Source organism: Anomaloglossus baeobatrachus, chromosome 4, assembly GCF_048569485.1.
Source record: "Anomaloglossus baeobatrachus isolate aAnoBae1 chromosome 4, aAnoBae1.hap1, whole genome shotgun sequence".
NCBI lineage: Eukaryota > Metazoa > Chordata > Amphibia > Anura > Aromobatidae > Anomaloglossus > Anomaloglossus baeobatrachus.
In genome coordinates, this window is record NC_134356.1 from 511,750,120 (window position 1) to 511,768,989 (window position 18,870).

An 18,870-nucleotide genomic window follows, 5' to 3' on the forward strand; every position below is an offset into this window, starting at 1 on the left:
TATCAGTGAGGTCATATGTTATATGTGTATTTTAAAGTTTTTTATGATGTCCTTGTCCCCTTTGACCCAATAAAATTTATTGTATATTAAAACATTGTATGATTCTGATGTGCACCCCTATTATGTGTACTTTTTTCTCCTTCCCACTAATGGAAGTCCAACAGCCACTTTTAGGATGCCACTAAGTTTACTCAGTGTTTGGTATTATAATGGCTTAGTAACAATGAGTTTGAGTGTGCAATGCAGAGGTGCTGCACATAGGTTTGCACCAGTGGGACACTAATGGAAGTCCAACAGCCACTTTTAGGATGCCACTAAGTTTACTCAGTGTTTGCTAGTATAATGGCTTAGTAACAATGAGTTTGAGTGTGCAATGCAGTGGTGCTGGAAATATCTTTGCACTAGTGGGACACTAATGGAAGTCCAACAGCCACTTTTAGGATGCCACTAAGTTTACTCAGTGTTTGCTAGTATAATGGCTTTGTAACAATGAGTTTGAGTGTGCAAAGGGCAGGAGGGTACAGTGGCAGGGTTGTGGGTCTGGGTAGAGGAAAGGAAGCCTCCCTTTCTATCCCTCCTAATGGGGAAATGCTGCGAGGAAATCCCTGACCTTAGCTATACAGACGCTGTCATCTTGTGTAGCTGTTAAAATCTGTTTTCACGGACCTGACTTTCACCTATGGCTCTGACCCTGCCGGTATTAGCCCTTAAAAGGACTAATAGAAACTTCTATCCCTCTTCTGTATAGCGCTGTGTATAGAGCGTACACAGCAGTATCGGAGACAGGAGCTACGCCAGCGGTGACTGACACCAAGACGCAGAAGGCAGATAATGGCATGCTGGAGGAAAATGTCCGTTTTTATAATGCATGGCCATGTGACATGGACATCCTATCACACATGCCGTTGCTTCTCTGGCTATAAGTCCACTTAGCTGTGTGTGTGTCTGGGATTGGCTGACATGCTGGCCCGCCCCACTACACGCGCGCGCTTAGGGAAAGAAGACAAGGAAAAAAAAAAAATGTCGATCGCCATTATACATACAGCAGTGATCTGAATGTGCTGTTCCCGCACACTATACACTGAAATTTCATAATAGTGTGAGTCACAGAGTGACTTACACTATTACAGCGGAAAGCCAGCTAGTAATTAGCTTGTCTTTTTGCTGCTAGAACCATTCTCAAATGTATCTAGAACTATCGAGCTTTAGCAAAAAGCTCGAGTTCTAGTTCGATCTAGAACAGCCCCCAAAATCACTCGAGCCGCGAACTGGAGAACCTCGAACCGCGAACCGCGCTCAACTCTACTCATGTCAGATAGTGAGAAAAACATGCAGATGTGTCTTTTTAGATAGTGTATGGAAACTTCTAGTTTCAACTGCATGTATATTTAACCTGGACTTCTCCTTTAATTCTTTTACAACCTGAAACCACCAAATATTAATGCTTAAAGAGACATCAGAAAAGCCCATTAAGGAAGATTTACTTTTGTGCAGTATGTCCATTGTGACATCATGCAATTGTGACACTAAAATTATGATTTTGTGTCCACCGATCTTGTCTTCGAGGATGCCAAGTCACCACATTCTGCTGTAAACACAGGACCAGTGCAGACAGGCGAAGAGTGACAGCAGGGGAATGCAACTGAATACACAAGATGAGTATGTTTTTTTTTAGATTTTTCACTTAGCAAACTTACAAGCATCTCTCTCTAAAACTGCATTAATACCTTAAACTTTCTCATTGTGAATATATATAATTGTGTGTGTTTAACACAATGTTTATATTGCACTGACATAATCCGCAGCGTAGTCCCCTGTAGCCTTGCAGTGTAATTTTCTGATATCAGGCATATAGTAAGTTTATACTGTACTTACATACCGTACTCAAGGACGTGTTTTGTTACACATTTTTAACCTACGCGTGTTTCATTTCTTTTATATAATTATTTTGTGTGAATTAACTCACATGTAAACATCTCCCGGTAAAAGTTAAATTGTAAATTCTTCACTTGTAAAAAGGTGAAAAATACGCAGCTACAAAAACCTGCGGAAAGGTAGGTGTATTCTGTCCTTCGTACTAAATCAATTACAATTGAGTTATCAAATGCCAGAGTCAGCCATTGTAACTGAATAATCAATACTGTATGGAAGACAAACTCTTCTGTAAATAGGGATATAATAATGGAAAAGTATGGACTGTAACAGGAAATAATATGAACTGCAGAATATAAACTAAGGATTATTGTATAAATGAATTCTGCACTGTCATATGTGAAACAAAAATAAAGCTATACGTGTTGGAGTATTTGTTCAATTACTTAGTCTGTTACTATTCCCCCCTTTGCGGTACTTCATGTCCTGCACTTCAATAAATTATTGGATAGTACACAGGGTCATACTGGCTCAGGGGCCCAGGTTCTGGCACAACAATTCACTGTGTGCACAATTATTATGCAATTTGTATTTTTCATGAATAATTTTATTATTGAACAACTACAAAGCTCTCTGTCAATCCAAAAGGTTAATGTCCTTCAGTGACCAATATAGCCCCCCATGTCAGTATGGTTGCCCAGGTCAATACGAGTTTGTCGATACCAAACATGTATAGTTTTACTTTTATCTAAGGGGTTAAAACATTTTTTTAAATTTGTCCAAAAAAAGAATAGCGCTTTTCTCGCCATTTTCCGAGACCCTTAGCGTTCTCATTTTTCAGGATCTGGGATTCAGCGATTTCTTATTTTTTGCGTCTTGAGCTGACGGTTTTAATTATACCATTTTTGGTTAGATGCGGTGTTTTGATCACCTGTTATTGCAATTTAATGAAATGTTGCAGCAACCAAAAATCTTAATTTTGGCGTTTGGAATTTTTTTTATCGCCACCCCATGTAGCGATCAAATTAATCGATTTTTTTTTTTCAATTTAAAGTTTTATTGGTTTTCAAAGGAAAGAGTACAACAACATTGCAAACCATTGAATACAAATTTGATAAACAAGGAACCATCACGGCAGCTAAAGGCCACAGGCTCAGTAATCTTTACAGCAGTCGTTGAGGAAATAATCAAACAACATGACTTACTAATAGAGAACAAGAAACCAAAGTAAAGGTAAAGAAGGATGAACAAGGAAAAGAGTAGATCAGAAGTGGGTGGGGGAGACAAGAGGGGGAGAACCGTAGGGGAAAAGATGTGGCTAGGAGTATGTTGGCCGAGACTGGCGTCCCGTCTGTTGGGCGTAAACCTGAAAAGAATGAAAATGACTATGGAAGGTGTGGCTAGCTGAGGGTCTTGTTTACTGAGGGTCAACGAGGGCAAGAAACCTTGGGTCAGAGAGAAAAGATTCCCACTGATACCATTTAGAGGAGGCTTCCACTAGCTGGCCCCGCGATTGAGCCAATACCATCTCCATGCGGTGTATTACATTTACTTCTGTCACCCATTCCTCTATGGACGGGGGGGTAGGGTCTTTCCAATGTCGTGGGATTACTGTCTTGGCAGCCTGGAGAAGATGTCCGGTAAGAGATTTTTTATACACCTTTTCTGGTATTTTAAACATAAACAATAGGGCTGCCTCGGGGCGACTGGGGACTAAGATCCCTGTGACCTCCTGGATGCCCACCAGCACCTTACTCCAGAAGGCCGCCAAGCTCGGACAGTACCACCAGATATGGGCCATGGTACCTCCCTGTGCTCCGCACCGCCAGCATGTGTCTGGGATTTCGGGGCACCACTTATGAAGGGATGACGGGACCTTGTACCACCTGGAGAGAATTTTGTAGCAAGTCTCTTGCATTCTCGTTGCAACCGCTGACTTGTGGGTCAGGCGGAAGCATCGTTCCCATTGATCCCTGGAGAATGTCTGGCCGAGCTCTGCCTCCCAAGCAGTACAGAAGCGAGGAAGTGGTGTTTCTGCTGCTGCTGTCAAGATCCCATAAATCCTTGATATTGCATGTCTAGTGTCGGGTGTCCCTGTACAGATAAGTTCAAAAGGGGTTGGGGATGAGGGACAAGCTAGATCTAGCCCCTGCGTGGTTATGAAGTGTTTAAGTTGGGCATATTCAAAGTAGAACCGCATCTTGAAGTCTCTCTGCCCCACAATGTCCGGAAGTGGGAGAAGAACCCCTTCTGGTGCCACCTGTCCCAGTCTCAGGGGGTTCTGTTTTGAGCTTCCCAAAAAGTTATTAGACGATGCCCCTGGTAAAAAGTCAGGGTTATCCGTCAGTGGCATGAGGGGTCCCCGAGTCTGGAGCAGGCGCTTAATCCGTGGCATTGAGTGTACTGATTGTAATGTTTGTTTAGTGGTGTAGGACATTCCTATCTTATGTTTGGTAAGAAGTGGCCAGTTCCATGGCAGGGATAGAATAGATAAGGGGCACAGGTCGTGTGCCAGGCGGACCCAGAGCTTCGATCCAGAGTTATGTAAGAGGTCTAAGACCCTGGCATGGGCAGCAGCCAGATAATAACGTCGACAGTCAGGCAGCCCCACCCCTCCCGCCCCCTTGGTCCTAGTTAGGACATTCCTCCCGAGTCGGGACCATCCCTTGGACCACACAAATTGATTAAACAAGCGTTGTAACTTTACCCAATACGACGCCGGGACATATACCGGGACCGTCTGGAGTAAGTAGAGCAGTCTGGGCAGGGCTGTCATCCTGAGGGCGCTGATCCTACCGAACCATGAGAGGGTGCCTCTATGCCATACAGTCAGGTCCCTCTCGAGTTTGGAGAGAAAATTTTGAAAATTAAGCTGGAAAAGTCTGGTTACATCAGATGGGATAGTGATACCTAGGTAGCCGATACTGCCGTGTGGTGGCCATTTGAAGGGGAAGTTTGGTTTTATAGCATCTACTGTTGCTTGGGAGAGTGATATGTTTAGGGCTTCAGATTTGTCAAGGTTGATTCTAAAATTGGACCATTTGCTAAAACGATTGAGTTCACGCATTAAGGATGGAAGGGAAGTGAGTGGGTTTTGCACATAAATAAGTAGGTCATCCGCGAAGGCGGCGCATTTATATTCTTGAGTGGCAACTTTAATCCCCTGTATGTCGGGGTTAAGCCGGATGGCCGACAACAGATGCTCCATGACTAAGATATAGAGCAATGGGGATAGGGGGCATCCCTGTCGAGTCCCGTTATGGATATCAAAGGGACTCGACAGGGTGCCATTAATCTTTAGACGCGCGGTCGGGGAACAGTATAAGGCCAAGATTTTAGATGAGAAGGTTGGACCAAAACCAACATGGGACAGAGTCTGAGAAATAGAATGCCAGGAAATTCTATCGAATGCCTTTTCGGCGTCTAACGATAACATCATCATGGGGATTTTTTGGGTGTGAGCATGTTGGACCAGGTCTAGGGTTTTTAGGGTGTTGTCCCTTGCTTCCCTACCAGGAACAAATCCTGCTTGGTCCAAGTGCACCAGATCTGGCAAAAGGGGATTGAGTCTGTCTGCAAGAAGCTTAGCATAGATCTTCAAATCCACATTGAGCAACGATATTGGTCTGAAGCTGCTACATGCGGTAGGGTCTTTACCAGGTTTTCGGAGCAAAGCCACATGAGCTGTCGTGGAGTGGGGAGGGAATGGGGTCTCATCTGATATAGCGTTAAAAGAAAGCAGCATTAGGGGTGCTAACTGTTCTGCAAACGTCTTGTAAAATTTGGCTGGGAATCCATCCGGGTCGGGACTTTTGTTACCGGGTGTGTCACGGATTACTGACAGAATGTCCTCAAGTAGAAATGGCTTCTCGAGGTCCTCAATTGTGGACTTATTAAGAGGTTGAAAGGGAGAGGGCATTGTAGGGGGCTCGTGGTCTATCTCAGGAAGCCGAGGGGTCAGACTATATAGTTTGGAATAGTACGCATGGAAGGCAGAAGAGATATCAGGAGTAGCATAGAGCATCTCGTCTCTTGAATTTTTAATGCAGGGAATTAGAGTGTGGGCTTTCCCTTCCTTCAGTGCATTTGCCAATAGTCTGCCCGGCTTATCCCCGAATTCATAAAATTTCCCCTTTCCCACTTGCAACAGGCGCTGGTATGACGCATCCAACAATTTCTTGACCTGTAATCTGGCCTGCAAGAGGGCCTGTAAGGTAGTGGCTGATAAAGCTCGCTTATGAGCAAGCTCTAACCCCGAGACCCTGCGGAGGGCCTCTGTTAGATTCTGGGCTTTTTCTTTTTTAATACGGGCTCCATGTTTGATGAAAGTGCCCCTCAAGACGCACTTCAGTGCCTCCCACTTAAACGTGGGGGCTGTGTCGTCCGCCAAATGATCCTCTGAAAATTGAGTGATCGTGGTCAGCACATCAGAAACACAGAGCTCATCCATGAGCAAAGATTCATTAAGCCGCCATGTTCCCGCAGGGGCTGGGAGGGAAGGAACCTCTACCTCACAGTATACTGGGGCGTGGTCTGACCACAATATGCTGCCTATTCCAGTCTGTCGGACCCAAGGGAGAGCATTGTGCTGTATGAAGATGTAGTCTATACGACTGTAGGAGTCTTGTGAGTGCGAGTAGAAACTATAGTCTCTATCTGACGGATGTGTTATTCTCCAAGTGTCAAACAGCTGGATGCTTAATAGAACCTTTTTGATACGTTTGATGGTGGTGTATGAAATGCTGGACTTCCCCTTAGAGTTATCTAATGTAGGGTCCAGAGTAGCATTAAGGTCAATACAGAGAATTGCTGTACCTCTAATTAGGGGCGTCGCAGTGTCGGCAAGGCTGGCCAGAAAGTCATCTTGTCTCTGGTTTGGGGCGTAAGCATTTATGATTGTGAATGTTTGGTCTCCAGCTATTAGTGAGAGGATAATATACCGTCCCGTACCGTCTGATGTGCAGTTTATAATTTGGTGTGGAAGAGACTTGTGAATTGCAATCGCCACTCCCTTTGAGCGGGATTCCGGGTTATCTGAAAATAACCAGGTTTGGTAGTATTTGTTCTTTAAGATAGGGGCGTGTCCCTGTTTGAAATGCGTTTCTTGAAAACATACTATTTTCACCTTGTGCTTGTGGAAGTGGTAGAGGACCTGTGCTCTCTTCTCCGGCACGTTAAGACCCTTAGCATTGAAGGATGCGATTGTCAGGTTGGCCATCTGTAAAAGATTGAAGTGTTATAGGTACATGAGATATAAGGACGGACTAGCCCGTCTCGGCCACCATTTGGGGAGAGAGAAGGAAGTGTGAACTGTGAAAGGCAGATGAAGAGTAGAAAGAATAGGAGTTGAAGCAGAGAAAACAGCAGGGGTATAGCTCCCGCACAATACACTAGCTGAGAACAAACGTTCCGGGGGAGCTTGTCCGCCTCACCCGGGCAAGACAGAGGGTCCCAAACTACTTGGGGGAGAAAAAGATCAGACATAACCGTTGATAGCTCCGTGGTATACTGTTAACATTAGAGATTACCATAAACACTGGCGCATATAATCAAAAGTTTGAGTAATAAGGGCCTTGGGCAATCGGCAGGTTAGAAAGTAAAGTCTATGTACTTAGCTAGTTAAAGTTTATGATACATTGGGTAGTCCCCGATATCTTGACATTTATCTCGGACGGCCCAATCTCCGGCCCCGAGTCTCTCTCGGGGGGAGTCCCCTTGCATGAATGGGGGATGGATTTGCGTGGGGAGGGGCTGGGCGTTCCCTTGGGACCCACGGTTGGAGCAAGGTGGTGGGCCATTGAGAGATGGAGATTGGGGGTAGACCCAGGTTTGAGGTAAAGGATGGGAGGTCTTCTGGTGACCGCATTACCCACCATCTTGAATTTTTTTGTACCGACAGAGAAAAGGGAAAACCCCAACGAAACGGGAGACCCCTTTCTCTAATGACATCCAACAAGGGTTTGAGAACCGCCCTCTGAGCTAAGGTGTGTCTCGAAAGATCCGGCATGATGCGTATTGTAGATCCATTGTACGTTAGGGACTGTTTCTTTCGAGCTGCTTGAAGGATAGCTTCCTTTGCTGCAAAATAGTGCACCCTGCATACAATGTCTCTCGGGCGGGGGTCCCCTGGGTCCGGGGGGCGTAATGCCCTGTGGGCCCTGTCAAGTTCCAGGGGGGCCTCGGGTGGTCTTTTTAGTAGATTATTAAAGATTGAAATAAGGACTGAAGGTATGTCAGGAGGGGCAATTGACTCCGGCAGACCCCTGATACGCAGGTTATTTCTTCGATTTCTATTCTCTAAGTCATCCACGTGCTGTTGGAGAGAGAATAGCTGCTTGGATTGAACCTGCAGTGTGGCTTGGACAGATTGGATGTCAGCTTGAGATGTTGTTTGTTGGTCTGTAAGGACATCCACCCTTTGGGTAAGTGAAGAAAGGTCCATCCGTAGCTGGGCAAATTCTTGCTTACATTCTGCCACTACCTGGTTGGCCAGAGCAGCTATATCATTTTTAGTGGGCATTGCTTGGAAAAGGGACCGTAGGTCTGCTAAGGATGCTGGACGCTCTTCATTTATCACATTAGTGGAGAAAGATGTTGTGGAAAAAGAGCCGATAGAGTCCTGCAAAGCTGGGTCATATAATATTTGTGAACTTCTAGAGATGCTTGTATTTCCTCCCAAGTGTGCTACTGTGGTAATCTGTTGTGGAGGGGTCCCCGGTGCCCTGGGCCCATCGTTCCACTGACCTTTAGTGGTTGCCACCAGGCTACCTCCCGGGCCCGTCGGGCTATTTTCCCTTGAGGAGCCCGTGGACCACCTCGCAGGGGGTGTATAAGGAGGGGGCCCTTGGAGGTTCCCCCCAGTCTGGTCCTGAGGCTCTTGGATGCTGTAAGATCCCCTCTTCTCCACATTAGTGCCCGTATATGGCGGAGTTATAGGGGGGGCCGTCAGGTAAATGATTGTGCCTTTTGCAAATGATGGGGGGCTGCTGTCGCCAGCCATGACTGTGCCCCTTCTCCCCTCCCCCAGTCCAGTTATCGCCTGCGGGCTGGAGATTTTGGTATGCGGTGGGGCCGGGGTGCCCGGGTTTTGTTTCCTACCTCCATCGGTGGTGCTGTTGACAACGCGGGAGACTGGTGACCGCGGGGCCCCCTCACTCTGGGAGCGCTGCTGTAATGGATGTTTCCCGAACGCCGCTCCAGAGCCTGACTGCGTGTGTGCTGTAGGCTGAAGAGGCATTAGGCATCTGGAAGCGACCGGAGGTAGGTCGATGTTCTGCCGGCCACCGGGAAGTTCCATTCCCATCGCGGGCTGCGATGAGGGAGTAGCGGGCGGTGATGCTGCCGCTGAGGGGTCATCTTGCTGACGCTGCAGGGCCTGGTCTGGAAGCGTGCGGCGGCCATCTTGGAGTGGGGCCTGTGATTCATGTTGTCGGCCGCTCCTCCGCACATCCCCCAGCCCGTGACCGTCACTGCTGTCGGTGGTCACCACGGTTCCCCCGGGTCCCTGCGACTCCACCATCGACCCCCGCCACTCCACCGACGTCTTGAGGTCAGTTATCGGGTCAGCAGGCCGCGATTCTTGCTGCCTTTCCAGCTCGGGCTGCGATAGAGCGCTGGAGCCCCGTGGATTAGACAGATATGCCCCGATTTTGCCTTGAGCCATGGGGGCCTTCTTTGGGGTTCGTGCTGTGGCCTTTTTGCCCGTTAATTTGCCCATTTTGGAGTCTTGGGCCAGTGCTATGGGGTTCTGCAGAGAGGAGCTCAGAGAAGCTGCTTCCTCACTCGGCCATGTCCGGCTCCGCCCCCCCGAGTCCCAAATTAATCGATTTTATGTTTTGAGAGATCGGGCATTTCTGAACTCGTAGATACCAAATATGCATTTTTTTATTGTTTTATTTTCAATAGGCCAAAAGGGGGGTGATTTGAACTTTCAGGTTTTTTTAATTGTTCATATTTTTTTAAACTTTTTTTTTACTTTTTTGTATTGATTTTTCTAGTCCCCCAAGGGAACTTTATAACTGCAGTCTGATTTCTTGTCCTGATCTTAGTGATGCTGCAGCATCGCTCCAATCAGGAGGAATGCTCATCTCCTGTGAGTGCTGGGGCTCTGTCGGCTCTCACAGGAAATATGTCATGGTAGTGTCAAGGGTCATGAGCTGACCTCATGCTACCATGACAACACCATGGCACCTCGTGACAATGTCACGGGGCCTCCGATGGTGGCGGGGAACAGTGCGATCCCCGCCACGGCCATTTAAATTGTGCTGTCAGATCTTGAGAGCGTAGTCTAAGTGATAAGCAGGCACAGGTGGATCTCTGATCCACCTGTGCCTGTTAGCAGGAGATCGGATCAACAGACATGCGGGTATTACTTCAAATATTTATGATTATTGCAAAATACATGTATTCCAAATGTGCTTTCCTTTTCCCCCCTCCCTCTGATGCCTTAACATGTAAACCTGAGGGAAAAATAAATCGTATACAGCAGAATCGGTGAGTGCCTTCATATCTACAATTTTCGTCAAATATTTATTATTACACAGACATCACATTGTATAATAAAATCCGGAGAACTGATATAATCACTAAAATGCCTAAACATAGTGCTCACAACTAGTGATCGGTGAATAGTAACTATTGTTGTTTGGCTAATGCTTACCGAATACCAAGTACTATTCCAGTATTTGTCATGATAAGAAAAGTGCTTGGGTTCCCCATTGACTTGCATTAGGTTTGCTATTCATGATGAATACTGGAACAGTACTTTGGGATTTGTTATGAATAATCAGAACATGAATAGTTACTATTCGCCCATTTCTACTCATAACCCATCAAATCACTTATCTACTCATTTATGGCACTACATTATTCCTCATGCAGAATCGTCTCGGAGACTTGGAGAACCCTAAATCTGTATCTGATTGCATGTCAGTGTATAATATTGATAATTATCTAAACAGCTGTTATTATTCAATCACTGTTTTCAGTGGTCTGTATATAGGGGCAACAGGAGAGCAAGATTGTTCTCTGCTAACCAAAGCTTCTATAGTAAAACTACAGTAAGTAATTTAAAGCATAGGAGGTGATGTGTATTTGTGTAATGAGGGAAGGTGAGGCCTAAGAATATCAACACCCTTTGTCAAGGTGTGCAGAGTTATTAGGCAGCTTGTGTTCATTGAGCAAAATGGGTTAAAAAAGAGATATAAGTGACTCTGAATTATCAAAAACTGTTACAAGTCTTAATTATTACTGCAGCATATATCACTGAGTGACGATTATATTCCCTAGGATATACTATTATTGGGGAAAATTTTTTGTCTATAGTGACAACCCGTCTCCTTTAGACAAATAGGGATCTGCTTAGGCTGGGGCCACACGGGAACTAATGCGATCCTCGCATTACACTTGGCTCACGCTGGCAGCACAGCAGGAGCCGAGTGTCATGTGAGTGTCACTGCGACTGAGGTCCAATCATGGGATCAGACCACAGCTGCAGGGGACGGGCCTGCACTGAGGAGGGGCGGGCCAACGCCGAGGAGGGGTGGGCCGGCACAGAGGAGGGGAGGGAGGGATTTATCTCCCTCTCTCCTCCGTAGCCGGCTATTGCCATTCTCGCCCTGCACTTGCGGTACACCGGTGTACTGCGAGTGCAGTGCGATCTTTATCTTGCCCCATAGACTTGAATGAGTGCGAGAGAAAGAGTCTCACATTACAATTGCAGCATGCTACAATTGTTTTCTCGGTCCGATTGGGGCCGAGAAAATAATCGCTCATGGGTGCTGACACATAGGTTAATCTGGGTCCGAGTGGAATGCGATGTTTTAACGCATTCCACTTAGTCTGATTTTCATGCCGTGTGGCTTAGGACTAATCGTTTGATCCTTTTGTGTTTTTTTTGGTGCTTAAATTCTTCTAATTTTTTGTTTGTGGTGATTTTGGTGTGCAGTTGAGGCAACCCCCAGCACTCTTTATTTTCCCAGATTAGTTGCACTTTTATATTAGTGCAGGGGAAAGAGGGCGAGCCGTCGTTGAGCAGGGGTGCCATTTCGTTAAACTTAGGGTGCCAACCTCTGCGGCCAGGTAGGGAAAGTAGAAGGGCGATTGGCCAAATCCCTGCCTTAAATCACTATAGCACCTTACCAATTTTGTTTGTTGTTTGTTTTTGTTTTTTGAATATCTGATTTTAATGAATCTAATAAAATACGTTTTAGGGGGTTTTCTTTAAGGTCTCAAGGTAAGAGAGGCTAAAAACCAACCAACACTAAACAAAAAGGGGAAACGTCACGCCTGGGCCAAGAAATATCTGAACACAGATTTCTCAAAGATTAAGTGAAAATACTGATGCTGCCATCTTGTCATGTGCACACTTGCTGCAATAAGCAGAAAGCCATCTTCTAAAGCTTGCCTGCGAGTAGATACAAATGCATCTCAATAAATTTAGAATATCCTCAAAAAGTTAATTTATTTCAGTAATTCAATACAAAAAGGGAAACACATATTAAGAGAGTCATTACACACAGAGTGATCTATTTCAAGTGTTTATTTCTGTTAATGTTGATGATTACGGCTTACAGCCAATGAAAACCCAAAAGTCATTATCTCAGAAAATTACAATATTATATAAGACCAACTGAAAAAAATATTTTAAACTCAGAAATGTTGGTGCCTACTGAAAAGTCTGTACAGTAAATGCCTCAATACTTGGTCGGGGCTCCTTTTGCATGAATGACTGCATCAATGCGGCGTGGCATGGAGGCGATCAGCCTGTGGCACTGCTGAGGTGTTTTGTAAGCCCAGGTTGCTTTGATAACGGCCTTATGCATTGTTGGGTCTGGTATCTATCATCTTCCTCGTGACATTACCCCATAGATTCTTTATGGAGTTTAGGTCAGTCGAGTTTGCTGGCCAATCAAGCACAGTGATACTGTGGTTATTAAACCAGGTATTGGTACTTTTGGTAGTGTGGACAGGTGCCAAGTCCTGCTGGAAAACGAATTTTCCATCTTGAAAAAGCTTGTCGGCAGAAGGAAGCATGAAGCACTCTAAAATTTCCTGGTAGATGGCTGCGCTGACTTTGGTCTTGATAAAACACAGTGGACCTACACCAGCAGATGACATGGCTCCCCAAACCATCACTGATTGTGGAAACTTCACACTAGACCTCTAGCAGCTTGGATTGTGGCCTCTCCACTCATCCTCCAGACTCTGGGACCTTGATTTCCAAATGAAATGCAAAATTTACTTTCATCTGAAAACAACACCTTGGACCACTGCGCAACAGCCCAGTTCTTTTTCTCCTTGGCCCAGGTAAGATGGTTCTGGCATTGTCTATTGGTCATGAGTGGCTTGACACAAGGAATGCGACAGTTGTAGCCCATGTCCTGGATATGTCTATGTGTGGTGGCTCTTGAAGTACTGACTCCAGCAGCAGTCCACTCTTTATGAATATCCCACAAATTTTTGAATGACCTTTTCTTAACAGTCCTATCAAGGCTGTGGTTATCCCGGTTGCTTGTGCACCTTTCTCTACCACATTTTTTCCTTCCACTAAACTTTCCATCAATATACCTTTTGTGCCTTACCCTCCTTATGGAAGTGTGTCAATGACTACCTTCTGGACATCTATCAAGTCAGCAGTCTTTCCTATGATTGTGTAGTGTACTGAACCAGACTAAGGCTATGTTCACACTTTGCGTTTTCACCTGCGTTTCCGCTGCTTTTAGAGTCAGTTTTGAACTGCAGCGTTTTTGTGCCCAAATGCATGCGTTTTGATTTTCCATTAAAGTCAATGAGAAATCTTGAATTCTTGTACACACTTTGCGTTTACAAACGCATGTCAAAATTTGCATAAGTTTGGTCAAAAACCATGCGTTCAGAAAAGGACCCTGTCAATTGTTTTTGCCTTTTTAGTTACGTTTTCATCACATTGAAGTCAATGAGAAACGTACTAAATGAACTTTTGTCAAAATTTCATCCGTCTCATATGCGTTTCATAGTCATATGAATTGCGTTTTGAAAATCAAGAACACAACTATGTAAATTCACCAATGACCACCCAAATAGTTAATTTTGCGTCACATCCGCTTAACAATAAATTGATCCATGTGCAAACAAGTTTGCTGCACAGATCAGAAACATTGTGTGGTTGCTCCATCAAAGCAGACTATAATATACAACATGACTTGGTATAAGCGCTTGAGATTGGATGTCTCCAAACTTATTAGTCTGGTAAGTTGTTTTATTTATTTATGATATTAAATGTGTAATCTCCTAAAATTGGAAGATTTTGATAATATACACGATATTATATTTATTTTTAAAATATCAAATAGAATAATATTATATTTATTTTTAAATTTTTTCGCTAACTTAAGGTTGAATCAATGCCATGTTTATGGGATCCCACGTCGCCTGAGTACATGCAAAAAAACAAACGTGACGAAAGCTGGTTATTGATCTGTCAAGAATTATATCCCCAATGGCATGAGGCAAATAAAAGCCTCCAAACTAAGATTGGTATGTGTTTAATTGCAATTTGAATCCTAATCTTCATTAAATATGTTACATTTTAGCAAAAAAGTTTTAAATTAAATTTTCTTTAAATACATAGAAAATGATGTACGGAAGCGATGGAGATCAGTCCGTGACAGATTCAATAAAATCAGATTTGAACCTGGTAAAAGTGGATCCTCGCCAGTTAAACCAAATTTTATTTATTATAATGATTTGAAATTCTTAAGTTCTGGCCGCGTTTTAAGACCGTAAGTGTTAATTTTTTTCGAAATTTTATATATATTAAATGAAGAACAAAAACAAAAATTTAGAAAATACATTTTTTAGTAAAATGCACTAATTTAAAAAAAATATTATTTTTTTTTTTTAATACAAAATAAAGGACCGACGGAAATATCGCTCCGAAAAAGAACATGGATAGATCACAAGATAATATCAATCCTGCACAAATACAACCAGCCATTGAGGAAGAAATTAATACCGAACAAACACATCTGGAGTCTGATGTTGAAACCAGATCATTGGAACCATCTGTTTCCAATACAAATCAAGATCCCCAACCTGTGAGTTATCAGAAAGCAAAAGGAAAAAAAAAAAATATTCCAAGCAATAAAGAAATAAACCAAGATCAATTAACAAATCAAACTATTGAAATATTAAAATCAGCAACCCAAGATGATGAGTTTGACAATTTTGCCATTAGTGTCGCTTTTCGTTTAAGAAAATTACCTGAAAAAAAAAAAACCTCTGCATGTATGACTGCTATCTGTGGTTTATTGGCCTGTTTTGAGGATGAAGGTAAATTTCCAACAGGTGGTGAAATAGTTCATCTTTGTGAAAAAACATTTGAACAGAAAAACAACCCATTAGTTCTAACTCAGTCACAACCACATTTCCAAACAAACAAACAAAGAGTTGGTTTGTATTCTGAATGTCCGGATACATATTCTGCCCAAAATATACAACCTTATAACCCTATGAAACAAAGCAAAGAATATTCTCAATCTATTAGTGAGAATTATCACACAACTAATATTGTGAGAAATAGACCAAACGAACAAATGTCTGGTTTTTACACAAATGAATTATTTTCACAGCCATGATTTAGTCATTTTTGTTTTTATTTTTTTGCAAAATGGTTTTTTTCTCAAAACAAAAATTAAAAAAAAAAAAATGCATGTGCAAAATGTAAATTTAATTATGATGTTAAAGCATTTTCATTTGAATTAAAGATAGGATGATTTTGGTTTAGTATTTTGCAAACAAAAATACATAAACCATACTTATTATTAATACAACAATGGAAAAAAAGTATACTCTTTGTTGGCTTTGCTTTTTCGTGCATTTGTTTGATGATATTGAAAAAATAAATGTCATCCCTTTAAACAAAAAAACTTTTGAAACATTTAATTGTTATTTTGCGGTTCAGCACCAACTGCACGGTATTGCCAAGTTAAGGCACCAACATCACTCATGAAATAATCTGTGAATTGATCTCTCACTGATACTCCTAAATTATTTAATCGACCAGATATTGAAGGACAAGGATGAAAGTTTAATGGTATTTCTTCCTCGTTAAATTCAAATCTGTATTTTCGCAAAAAATTATGTAGAACACAACAACTTTTAATAACAAAATCAACTGTTGATACATTTAATTGTATTGGGGTATGTAGAATTCGCCATTGGCTACTCATTATTCCAAATGTGCATTCTACATATCTCCTTGCCCGGCTCAATCTGTAATTGAATATGCGGCGGGGAACATCTAATCCTCGTCTTGGAAATGGACGTAGGAGATTTGGTAAAAGTGGAAAAGCTTCATCTGCCACAAAAACATAAGGGAAAGTAATTTCTGAGCCTGGTATTGGTGCAGGGGCAGGTATGATTTCAGAGTTATAAATTAATTGTATTCCGATTTGCGAATTTCGCAGTACACGTGAATCACCTGTACTTCCATGGGCACCCACATCAATTGCTATAAAATTATATTTTGAATCAGCAACTGCCATTAAATTTATCGAAAAAAATTTTTTATAATTAAAAAAATTAGAGCCAGAACGTGGAGGCTGCTGGATTCTGATGTGCTTGCCATCAATTGCTCCAATACAATTTGGAAAATTTGCTATATTAGAAAAATCATCAGCAATCTGGATTAAACTTTCTTCTGTAGGGGTAGGCATTACAATAGGTTGTAGGGTTTCCCATATTGCTTGACATGTTTCTTTAATTATTCCAGAAATTGTGCTTTTGCCAAGTCGGAATTGTAAATGTAGTGAAGAGAAATTTTCACCTGTAGCCAGGAATCTGTAATGTCAAATAATAATATTTTATTTTTTGCGAGATAAATATGTGATTTAATATTGTTATCAAATCAAATTTTTAGCAAAAATATATACCTCAAAGTAACAAGAAGTCTCTGTTCTGCAGATATTGCTTGACGCATATATGTGTCAGCGTGGGTAATTTTCGGTCTTAATAATGTCAGTAATTCATCAAAACCTTGTTGAGGGAGCCGGCAAAATGCTATGAATTTGTCATCAAATCTGAGTATAATAAGGTATATGAAATATTAATTAATTTTACTGTTCTAATTATGTTAAAAATTTAAGAGTAAAAAAAACAAAAAATATTAAAAAAAATAAAAAAAAAAATGAAAATATACTTTCGTAAATCCGCATATAAGAGAGCAAAATGCCCTTTGACATCACGATCCTGTAACAGGGGATGTACCCACATTCCTCTTGTCGTCTGCTGCTGTTGGTACTAAAATAAATATATTATGGGTTATATTTTAGAATTTAGGTAAAAATTATTTTAATAAATTAAAACAAATACCTGTAGGCTTCGTCTACGATTTAATAGCATCAAAATTAGTAATAAGCGATGCCTTTGCGACCTCCTTAAACGAAAATTCTGTAAAGTATTTGGCATATTCCAAACGAAGTAAAATAGCAGAGAAGCAGACTTTATGATCAAAGTCGGAAATGACATCAGTAGATCTCTATTTTGGCTTTTTTTTATTCTAAATAGACCCAAAACAACAATCAACTTTATTGCCAATAGTTAAGATGTGACAAACGCAGCAAGATTTTAGGTTCGGAAACGCAGGATAGTACATATATAAACGCTTGGTAAACGTAAGTTCTGAGCTTCGGAAACGTTAGGCAAACTGATGCGTTTAGGATGCATGTTGTGGCAAAAAGCCAAAAAGGCAAAAACATTATTGTTCTAAAACTTACGTTTTGAAACGCAAGTAGGACGACGCAAAGTGCGCACATAGCCTTAGGGACCATTTTAAAAACTTAGGAAGCCTTTGCAGGTGTTTTGTGGTAATTATTCTAATATTTGGAGATAACTTTTGGGTTTTCATTGGCTGTAAGCCATAATCATCAAAATTAACAATGAAATAGATCACTCTGTGTGTAATGACTTTATATAATATGTGTTTCCCTTTTTGTATTTAATTACTGAAATAAGTTAACTTTTTGAGGATATTCTAATTTATTGAGATGCACTTGTAAAACCAAAAATTGAATAAAATGCAAACTCCAAACTCATCAGTAACAGCTGCCATCTCCTATCTCAGTAATGGGGAAAGTCTTCACTGAATACAGATTTTTCCCAAAGTTGAGAATTTTGATATTGACTGATGACTGATGAATTCTGACTGAGAAAAAAAAAATGTCTGATAAGATATATTACAGAGTTGTTTATTTTCATGTGTACTATTGATTTATGAGATAAAAATTAAAAAGATGGTTATACTTTAAAGATGAAAGTATAATGCCATGGCCCTGTCCACACCTAACCTAAATCCTATTGACAGCTTGTGGGCCCTTCTTAACCCCTTCACAAGCTAGATCATATCTTCCTGGATGCAATCATATGAATACGCTATGACAGTTTTATCTGATAGCGCATGCGTACTGATGCCCTCTCAGCCCTCAGTCTATCAGGCATGTCAATTCCGGCCACATGATGTGCACACAGTCCAGCCTTCACTTGGCACATGCGCAGTTATACCCTCCATATGTGATGGATCTCTGCCAACCGAGCTTGTCTCTGCCGGTCACATGATCTAGCTTTGACGCGCTCTGTCTCTACCCACATTCAAGCATGTGTGGAGATCATTAGCCAAGCCCACATTTAATGACACACTAGGTAGCACGCTTTTTAAACCCCGCTATCTTCAGCACGTCGGCACATTTTCCCAAGGCGTCTAAAGCCACGTAAATACAGGTGGCGCATTCCTTACACGTTTTCACCAACAATTTCTTCTAGTAAAGGCCCCGTTACACGCAATGACATATCTAACGATATATCACCGGGGTCACGGATTCCGTGACGCACATCTGGCATCGTTAGCGACGTCATTGCGTGTAACATCAACAAGCGACCGTTAACGATGGAAAATACTCACCTTATCATCCATTGTTGACACGTTGTTCCTTTTAAAAAAATCGTTGATTGTTGAGCACGAAG

At 42.2% G+C, this 18,870-nt stretch overlaps 1 protein-coding gene across 1 annotated transcript; it reads left to right on the top strand.

The window, feature by feature from the left end:
• The first annotated feature begins 14,253 nt into the window (after positions 1 to 14,253).
• On the top strand, positions 14,254 to 15,706 carry LOC142301754 (uncharacterized). The gene is made up of 3 exons (XM_075342774.1): positions 14,254 to 14,388; positions 14,483 to 14,633; positions 14,768 to 15,706. Exons 1-3 carry the CDS (start codon positions 14,256 to 14,258, stop codon positions 15,486 to 15,488), a joined length of 1,005 nt encoding a protein of 334 aa, XP_075198889.1. The 5' UTR covers positions 14,254 to 14,255; the 3' UTR covers positions 15,489 to 15,706.
• Positions 15,707 to 18,870: the final 3,164 nt, after the last annotated feature.